The following is a 10222-nucleotide window of genomic DNA, read 5'->3' as shown; positions in this document are numbered from 1 at the left end:
CTTTACGTAGTGCGGGAGCCCCACTTTGCTAAGGCAGGTCTGGGTGGGCACGGCAGCGTGCACTCTCGAAGCAGCAGCCCCAGGCACGGTGGAGAGGGACCAGGGCAGGGCAGAAGGCTGCCTTCAGAAAACAGGTATCTACGTAGCTTCCAGTCCCCCAACCCCCACCCCTCGGAGCCACTGCCGGGAGAGGGGGGAGGTGGGCAAAGAGCAACCCTGGACCAACGACTGTTCTGACGCACTAGCTGGGTTCTAGGCATCTACCCTACACTGGCCCGGGCCGACCCCAAGGATGCTCTGCTGCGAGCGACCAGACAGCAGTCTCCGCCAAGGTGAGGAACCGCAGGCATGTGATAGCAAAGGCGGGCCCTGACTTCTAGACTCAGCCCCTTGAGTCCGCTTTCAAAATCTCTAAGGATACCTGGGTTGGGCGGCTTGTAGCCCAGCACCCTCCTCTCTGCCACAATTTTCTCCGGACTCTCACTGGGTGGAGACTGAGGTCAGGTTCTTGGCTCTTGGCAGAATCCTCTCCACTGGCCAGCGGTTGCAAACATCTAAATTGACTTCAGTGAACTCGGTGACTGCATTGAGTCTAAACGCAGGTGTGCTGGGCCAGCAATGGATCTGCCTATAAACTTGACCTCCTTTTCTCTCTCTACTCCCTCCACTTTGGAACCTAACCGCAGCTTGGACACGGAAGCCCTGCGCACTAGTCAGTCTTTTCTCTCAGCTTTCCGAGTGCTAGTCCTGACTTTGCTGGGCTTTCTAGCTGCCGCCACGTTCACTTGGAACCTGCTGGTGCTGGCCACCATCCTCAGGGTACGCACCTTCCACCGAGTACCACACAACCTGGTAGCATCCATGGCTATCTCGGATGTGCTAGTAGCTGTGCTGGTTATGCCTCTGAGCCTGGTACATGAACTGTCTGGGCGCCGCTGGCAGCTGGGCCGGCGTCTATGCCAGCTGTGGATTGCGTGTGACGTCCTCTGCTGTACTGCCAGCATCTGGAATGTGACAGCAATAGCTTTGGACCGCTACTGGTCAATAACGCGCCACCTGGAGTACACACTCCGTGCCCGCAAGCGTGTCTCCAACGTGATGATCCTGCTCACTTGGGCACTCTCCGCTGTCATCTCTCTGGCTCCGCTGCTCTTTGGCTGGGGAGAGACTTACTCGGAGCTCAGTGAAGAATGCCAGGTCAGTCGCGAGCCTTCCTACACCGTGTTCTCCACTGTGGGCGCCTTCTACCTGCCGCTGTGTGTGGTGCTCTTTGTATACTGGAAGATTTACAAGGCTGCGAAGTTCCGCATGGGCTCCAGGAAGACCAACAGCGTCTCCCCCATACCTGAAGCTGTGGAGGTGGGTGCTACAAGGATTGTTAAAAAAATACTTCACTTGTATCTCAAAGGCTTTCTTCATAGCACACCTTCCCTGATGTCTGTGGAAAATGAATTAATTATTTTAAACTCTGAATTACAGAGCCTCTCCCATACTGAATGTCTGGTGGGTTGTTTGCCATCCATGTTCTACCTGGTTCATTTTGGTACTAAAGCCCTGTAGATGGACAACATCAAGAGACGCTGGTGTCTTGGGGATACTGTCTCAGTGCCCCAGGGTGGGGGTTGGAGGTGGCATGCTATTTTCTGTTTTGGTAGTGAGAATGTCTGGAGGAGGAGGGAAGAATTGAATGCCACACAGCAGGCAGGCTGGTTGTGTTGTGTTGTGTTCTAGGCTGGTTTGCAGTTTGCAAACTGTAATTTCTAGGTTGCTATCCTTATTCTTCAGTGCCCTAACACCACCCCATAAGATTAAAGCCAACTGCTTACTGTCTCTTGGTGACTGCATGTGCTGTCCTCTTCCCAGTGGGTGGTACCATTGCTTTCTGGATCTATTTACTGCTTGCAGCCCTGTCAGGCTATGGGCACCACTAAGGACCACTTGGCCTGTCTGCCTTCCTTTGAGAAATATGCAGGAGGAAATTGAAGTTCTAAGACAGACGGCTCCCCAGCTCCCTACACCCATCGTATGAAGCAGACAATCTCTAAATGGAAGTCCTGCTTTCTTCCACCCTGTCCCGCCCACGCTTTCTCTGCCTGCCTCTCCTTAACTCCTGCAGATCTGAGCTGTGATTCAGTATTCTCAAGCTCCATGGAAAGGAGCCAGCCCCACACCCATTGCTGAGAGTCTCACTTGTGTGCTGAAATCAGACCAAACAAAGACGCTGTCTCCGATTCCTGTTGCTGGGCTATGGGACAGCAGACTATTTTAAATGAATGTGTGTGTGTGTTGTGCTGGCTTGATATAAAAACAAGCCTGAGAAGGGTGGTTATTTGTGAAGACCGTGTCGGTGTGCTGCATTTCCACTCGTTCAAGCTTAGGTGCAGGCAGGGAAGGAAAAGGGCATCACTCTTGTTTCTAGAATACAGGTGTCCGAGGCTACCTGTTCCTCTATCTACAACAGTGGTCCTCCAGCAAGCATGGCATTTGGACTGCCTGATGATTTCTAATAGCACAGAATGGTTCCAAAGAATTTTGAGAACCAGAATTCATAGAAATGAATTTTGGAAACTGCTGTATCCACCAAGAAGCCAGGAAAGTTCTAAGTAGCCTTAAGCTGCTGAAGCTTGGTGTCCACCTCTGCTTTCCCTGGCAACAGAAACCGTGCACTTTCCTTTTCTGAGTCCTCTTCTCTTTTCTGAATTGACCCAGTGTGGCATTCCCTATTTTCCTCTTTTTATCTATTTTTCTTTCTTTCAGACACTGACTGAAGGCCATGGATGCTTTCCCTGGTACTCCGGGCTCTTTCACTTCTTCTCTGAAGTCCCTTCTCCTTTTGTCCATGGCTGCTTGCTTGATTGCAAACAGCATGCATGGCTTTCTCTTTCCTTCTCCTCTATCTCCCAGCTATCGACAATTGGCAAGAGTCACAGTCTGCCTGCTCTGTTATTTTTCAGTTTGTGTGTGTGTGTGTGTGTGTGTGTGTGTGTGTGTGTGTGTGTGTGTAAGTCAGAGGACAACTGGCAGGAATTGGTTCTCTGTTTCCAACCAGTGGGTTCCAGGGATCAAACTTAGGTCATCAATGTTAGCAGCAAATGCTTTTACCACTGAGCTATCTTGATATTCTCAGATAATTTCTATTTTTAAAATTATTTTTATTTTATGTGGTTTTTGTATTCAGGTGTTTTGCGTGCATGTATGTATGTACACCATGTGTGTGCCTGGTACCTGCAAAGGCCAAAAGAGAGTGTTGTCTGGATCATCTGGAATCGGAGTTACAGACAGTTGTGGTCTGCCACATAAGTGCTGGCATCAAATATGGGTCTTTTGGTTAAGTAGTGTGTATTTTTATTTAGTTTTTATTTTATTTTATTTTATTTTTTTTGGAGACACAGTCTCACTATACATAGCTCTGGCTGTCCTGGAACTCACTTTGTGGACCAGGTTGGCCTCAAACTCAGAGAGCCACTTGCCTCTGTCTCCAAGGGCTGGGATTAAAGGCATGAGCCACCACATCCAGCTGAGCAGCTGCACTCCTGACCTCAGAGCCATCGCTCCAGCCCAGCCCAGATACATTTTCAACTGTTTATCAAATGAGTTGATCTTTACAGTGTGAGGACTAGAGGAGGCTTCAACTTGGTGCAAACGAGAAAGTCGGCCACAGTACAAGCAAATGTCCTCTCAAGTTAGAAGGACGAGAACTTGGTAGGTGACTACGTTCCCTTTGGAATAACTCCATTGAGTAGATTTTGAATAGTGACTTTAAGCTAATAGAGATACTGATTTTTTTAAAGGAGCCTTCTGCTAATAGATTATGATAGATATAGATGGGTGACAGATGTCAGTGATAGATAACATATAATTGATACATGGCATATATAAAAAGAGGAAAGACAGAAAATAGATAATCTATTGGTATATCTAGGCTCCCATATTTCTGGGTACAGAGGCTTATTTAGGGGTATCCAGAGAACCATGTCTTGCATAGATCTCTGACCTTTACTTTTTAAGGCTATTTGGAAATGTCTAGCCTCATGTTGGTGATTTTCTAAGTTGGTAGGTTCATGGGTCCATTTACTTCTTATTTTTGAGTCCATTTATTTAAAGAAAAAACTGAACCAGGCATGGTGCACACTTTTAATTCCAGTACCCTAGAGGCAGAGGCAGAGGCAGAGACAGGAAGATCTCTATGAGCTTGAAGCCAGTATAGTGAGTTCCAAGACAGCCAGCGCTATATAAAAAGGCCCTGGAGAGCAAGTAAGCAAGTGAGAGAGACAGAGAGACAGACAGAGACAGAGAAACAGACAGAGACAGACAGAGAGATTGAGACAGACAGACAGACACAGAGACAGACAGAGAGACAGAAAGAGACAGAGACACAGACAGAGAGACAGAGAGCTCTAAGCCTCAGCTTCGATGCCCTGTTGGCTTCCACTCCACACAAATGCTGTGTAGATTTTCTGTTAAATCTATCTTCTGTCTTTATTTGCAATTTTGCGCCATTTTTTCCGTCATCCTTTGCAAGGGAAATCTCTGAAGTCACCTTTGTAAGCCATCTTCTGTCTTTAGGGTTGCATTTCCATGGTTGGATAAATTTCTTTCTCTTCTCCATCCTGCTTTTAAATATCTCTAAATCTGAAGAGGTTTCACTTTAGTCTGTGACAGATCCAGATACTATGGTTTGTTTTCTGCTCTAATGAAATTCTAAATTCTACAATGCCTGTCCTTTCTCTGAAGCTTAGGGAAGTTTTCCCTTAGTCCCCTGGCTCTGGCATAGGCTTTGAATTTACAGTTTATAGATCTGACTTTATACCTGTGAGTTTACAGAATGCTTGTACTTTCCCTGAACAAAAACATCTTGAAGAAAGGACAGTACATTTAGAATGTGTAACAAAGCTTCAAGAACATGCCAGAGAAAGACCAGTGAGGGGAGTGCAATATTGTAAAGCCAGTAGATATAAATTAAACAAGCTGACTACCACTAGACAGAGATTGCTCAGTGGTTAAGAGTTCGTGCTTGTCCCGCAGATGACCCGAGTTTAATTCCAGAACTCATGTCTGACAGCTCATAACTCCGGCTGCACATGACCCACTACCCTGCACTCTGAGGGTAGCTACACACACACACACACACACACACACACACACACACACACATACACACAGAGTAAAATAAATCTTTAAAACCAAGCAGCTGTAGGCCCTGCAGGTTGGTTGCACAGCACAGTGGTGTTGATGGTGCTGCCTCTGACGCATGGCCTACACCTTAAGCAAAGATCCAATCCAAGACCTAACTACAGATCGCTAGGTGAAGCTTTAGTTACTTGAAGCAAACAGCTCAACATGATGGCCTGGCACATGGCTGTTCTTGTTTGCAAATTCTGGAATAGCAAAACACCACCCAGCAGTAAGAGCTCAGGGACCAGCCAGAAGTCAAGGAGCCAGTAGTTCCTGGACAAAAGCATGAGCCAGCAGGTGCCTGGAGTTGGGGTCCAGTGAACGCCTTCTGGTGAGATGTTTTGGTGGGTCCTGAAAATGTTCTCAGTTCTACCTTTAGAACTGGCCGAGTGGGGCGGGGTTGGGGACAGCTGTGACCCAGAGGCTGAGATGAAAAGAGCACTAAGAGAAAGCCTGCTGTCCTAAACTGTCCCTAGGACAGAGGAGGTCGTGATTATCTCTGAATTCAAGAGTGGTCAGGCTCAGTGGGAGGTCATTCAGAAAGGCAATGTCCTCTGTAGAGTGTGGTCACTCAGACTGATTGATTGGCTCTCAGAGTCAGATTTTTAGGGTGACTCTGATTTGATTGGCTGGCTCCCTAGTAAGGGTTAATGATGACAGGCTCCTTCACAAGCTTGTGCTCAGGGAAACTGCATTGTCCTTGATCAGCGGAAGAGGTTTACACAAGCCTCCTTGTTACCATAGCTACAGAACAATCAGTGTGCCCCGAGTCAGAACATTTTTATCACCACCATGCCGAGCCTTCTAATCCGTGCATCTGTCTCTTCAGTGTCCTGGCAGGTGACCTGTCTTACAAATCAACCTCACCCACACTCGGGAGCTGAGAGCCTGTCCCCAAGTGTAGCACCATGGAGCAGGGTGGTATTAATTGGCAGTAGTAAGAACATGGCAGATTTGTAGTAAAGCTGTAAACGGTTGTTTAGCATATCACCATTTTGGAAAAAGACAAGAACTTTAGCCAGCGGTGCCTGCCCCCAAATAAGAGTTAGGGCGGGTAAAGCTGGAACATGTCAGTGAGTCTGAAACGGTGAAACACCTGTCCTGACTGAATGTCGGAGGAGATGGAGAAGATGCTCTGCCTGCTCGCGCCATGTTAAGTCTCTCTAAGACCTGCTAACGAGTGAGCGTTTTAAACTCTTAAAGGTTTCTCTATAGACTCTGTTAAGTTCTTCGTTGTAACCATTGATTAGCAGACAGCCAAGGCCTGGAAGCCAGAGTGAGCACACACACCTGAAAACAAGAGAAAGTGGAAACTTTTCAAGCAGCCAGAATCTTCCAACAGCCCAGGGACAGTGACTTCAATCACTGGCCTCTCACAGGGGAGTCGGGGTTCGGTGTTAAACAGCACCAGAACATGGCCTGGGGGAAGGGCCTAAATTTCATGTGGAGCTGTGTTAGTGGACCCGACCTGGAGTGTTTTCTGGGAAGAGCCAACTTCAATTGAGAAACTGCTCAGGTCAGATTGGTCTGCGGCCACATCTGTGTGAGAGACTGTCTTGACTGACGAAAGAGGCAGGAGGGCCCAATCCACTTCAGGCCGCGCAATGCCTAGGCAACTGCGCATGCGCTGTGAAGTAGTAGCGGACCATGAAGCCGTGAGTCGGTAATCCGCATTCTCTGAGGTTTCCGCTTAGATTCCTGCCCCGATTCCCTCACTGATGAAGACTGACCTGGAAGTATAGGCTGAAATAAAGTCTTTCCTCCCCAAGCTGTTTTTGGTCACTTTTTTTTTAAATCATAGCAACAGAAGAAAACCAGGACAACAGGGGACATGCTTTTCTGTGGAACATGTAGCTCTATTACTAAACCCTGAAGAACTGCTGATACAAAACCATGTCCCAGAGTCCCCACATCTTCAGTACCCCTAGTATCACAGCGCCCCCATGTCTTCCGTAGTCCCAGTGTTGATAGTACCCTCATGTTGTCAGGATCCCTACTGCCACCAGCAATGACCAGTTTGGCCAGAGAAAAAAGGCCAAGTATGGTGCAGACTTCCTGAGGGAAAAAGAGTCAGAGAACTCCTGGGAGTCCTAGGGGAGTTGGTTCTCCCCTTTTATCATGTGGTCTCTGGTGATCGAACTCAAGTCATCAGGCTTAGTGGCAAGCACCCTTTACCCACTGAGCTACCTCCGCCTGCCCTTTGGGAATCTCATATCAGAAGAAAAGTTCTAGAATATTCTAATGTTTTAGAGCAGACTCGAATGAACATTCTAGAAATCTGGCCCTAAGCTTACCCCCCCCCCCGACCTCCTAGGGTTTGATTACTGATGGAGTGAGGAGACTGATCATTTGGTTGATGCTATGCTTTGAGTTTTGATTTTCCTCTTTAGGCTACTGATATGCAGTAGGTCCACTTTGATGCTGGGTGGCAGCAGCAAGCCACAGCCAGTCAGTCCCCAGATGGCAAAAGAAAATCACGAAACCCCACAGGGTGTCACGTAGCTGGCTGGGTTGGGGTACCTCGTGTGAGAGGTATGGCAAGTGAATTTTCAATTTCCACTATTCTGTTTATAATGAGTTTGTTAGGATATATATTAATTACTTTCCTTATTGCTGTGATCAAATGTCTGACAGAAGAAACTTAAGGGAGAAAGGATTTACTTTGGTTCGTGGTTTGGGGATGCGATCTCTCAGGGCAGGAAGGCACAGTGGCAGGAGCTGAGGGTCACACTGTGTACATCTGGGAGCACATGGTGCTGAGACTCTGTTCCCCTTTCCTTCAGTGTGGGAGTCCAGCCTACGGAATGGTGCCATGAACACTTGGGTGTGTTTCCCCAACCTAGAGACTCCCTCACAAACGGGTTCAGAAGTTCACCTCCTGGGTGACTGTAGATCCCCTGACTGCCATCTGTAACTTACCATCATGGAGTGAGTCTGTCTCCTATGCCTTTGCCATCAAATACACGTGCCTCATATTCTGGTTTTGTTTATTTCACTGTGATAAAACACTCTGGGCAAGAGCAACGTAGAAGAGGAGATTATTTATTTTAGCCTGGAATGCCAGACCATCTTTGAGGGAAGTCGAGGCAGGCCTGCTTGCCTTACTTCACAGAATTACTACACACATTACTTATTCATTACGTGTATAGCATTACCTCAGCTGAAGAAGTACAGCAGGAAACATGAAGGGTGCTTTCTGCTAGCTGGCGTGTAAGATGGCTTAAACCAGTGGGTTTCAGCCTTCCTAATGAGGTGACCTTTAATACAGTTCTTCATGTTGTGGTGACCCCAACTATAAAATTATTTTCATTGCTACTTCATAACTGTAATTTTGCTAGTTGTAAATTATAATGTGAATATTTTTGGAGATACAGATTTGCCCATGGGATCACAACCCACAGGTTAAGAGCCACTGGCTTAAATACAACTAGTTTTCTCGTACAATTCAGGGTGACTTGCTAGTGACAACTGTCTTAGTGGGCTGGACACCACACCCATACACACACACACACACACACACACACACACACACACACACACACACACTGCCCACAGGCAATTCCTCAATTAAGGCTTTCTTCTCAGATGATTTTGCCCTACATCGAGTTGACAGTTACAGCTAACCATGACATTCTATTTGTTTCTGCTGTGCCTTTAACAGAGCGGATAGCCACAGGCACTCACTTGCATCGAACTCTGTGTGCTGTAGCTTCCTCTCTTTCCTAGGATGCAGAGTCCAGCCTTGTCATTCACTGCTATGCCCTCTAGTTTGCAGGATTCCCCAACTGAGCCCCAACACGTCTGCTGGAATGGTTTGTGGCGCCCAGGCCCATCCATGCCTGGTTCTGTCTGGCCCCAACCTGGCAGGTGTGAGCGGCATCTCCTTACAACATGTCTGTTTATACCTTGCAGGTGAAGGACGCTTCACAACATCCCCAGATGGTGTTCACTGTCCGTCACGCCACCGTCACCTTCCAGACAGAAGGGGACACGTGGAGGGAACAGAAGGAGCAAAGGGCAGCCCTCATGGTGGGCATCCTCATTGGGGTGTTTGTCCTCTGCTGGTTCCCCTTCTTTGTTACGGAGCTCATCAGTCCGCTGTGCTCCTGGGATATCCCTGCCCTCTGGAAGAGCATCTTCCTGTGGCTGGGCTATTCCAACTCCTTCTTCAACCCGCTCATCTACACGGCGTTCAACAGGAGCTACAGCAGTGCTTTTAAGGTCTTCTTCTCCAAGCAGCAGTGAGAGGCCACATGGGAGTGCCTTCTTCCCGTAGCTTGTAGCTCGGTGGACTGTCCTGCCTCACAAACCCCTGTAGTCTGCCCAGCTGTCCAGAGGAACAAGATCCATCTGCCAAGGGCACCAGGGTCACATCAGAGCTCAGCTCACTTCAGTTCTGTGCCCGTGTGCTGGAAGGTGTCTCCTATAGGCTCTGGTAGCTTGTGTCCCCAGTCTGGGCACTCTTCCTCACACTGTACCAGCAGCCACAGGCCTGGCCCACAACGTGCCCATTTCTCCTCCAACTCCACTCCAGCGGGACCATGAGAAGTTTGATCAGAACGAACAGGAGGAAGGAAGTGAGACAATAAGGCAGGCAGAGAGAGGCAGAAAGAACAAGGCTGAAAGCCAGTGGGATCACATACCTGGAACCCTCACACCAAGGAGACTTAGGCAGGTAGAACAGGAATTTGGAGCCAGCCTGGGCTACATAGTAAGTTCATAAATCAGTCTGAGCTGTCTGACACAGACTTAGCAACAGCAATGCACTGGAGAGGCTATTTGAAAAGCAGAGACCATAAGGGCAAACTTCCCAGAACAGCCCTCACTTCACAGTTCTGCTCTGTGGTCCTGCAGTGTATGGCCCAATTCTGGGTCCTTCTGAATATCTGATCACAAGATTCTGTCCCCAAACATATCAAAGCACCATCCCATTTGTGATAACAGTGATTCCTGTCTTTACCATTTGTTCATTGTGAACCCAAAGTCTCCCTCTGTCTGTCTGTCTCTGTCTATGCCTGTCTCCCCACCACCACCACCTCTAGTTTCC

The 10222-nt window shown here is 48.0% G+C and overlaps 1 protein-coding gene and 1 long non-coding RNA gene across 2 annotated transcripts; one reads left to right on the top strand and one right to left on the bottom strand.

Annotated features, from left to right (window-relative positions):
* Positions 1-474: 474 nt before the first annotated feature.
* On the top strand, positions 475-10158 carry Htr5a (5-hydroxytryptamine receptor 5A). The gene is made up of 2 exons (NM_013148.2): positions 475-1359; positions 9088-10158. Exons 1-2 carry the CDS (start codon positions 619-621, stop codon positions 9418-9420), a joined length of 1074 nt encoding a protein of 357 aa, NP_037280.1. The 5' UTR covers positions 475-618; the 3' UTR covers positions 9421-10158.
* Positions 5995-7409, bottom strand: LOC134486708 (uncharacterized). Its single transcript, XR_010066052.1, has 2 exons — positions 6644-7409; positions 5995-6465 (listed from the first exon to the last, which is right to left on the bottom strand). It is a non-coding gene; the product is annotated as an uncharacterized LOC134486708 (long non-coding RNA).
* Positions 10159-10222: the final 64 nt, after the last annotated feature.

The sequence above is a fragment of the Rattus norvegicus genome, chromosome 4, assembly GCF_036323735.1.
Source record: "Rattus norvegicus strain BN/NHsdMcwi chromosome 4, GRCr8, whole genome shotgun sequence".
NCBI lineage: Eukaryota > Metazoa > Chordata > Mammalia > Rodentia > Muridae > Rattus > Rattus norvegicus.
This window is presented reverse-complemented; position numbering and strand designations above follow the sequence as displayed.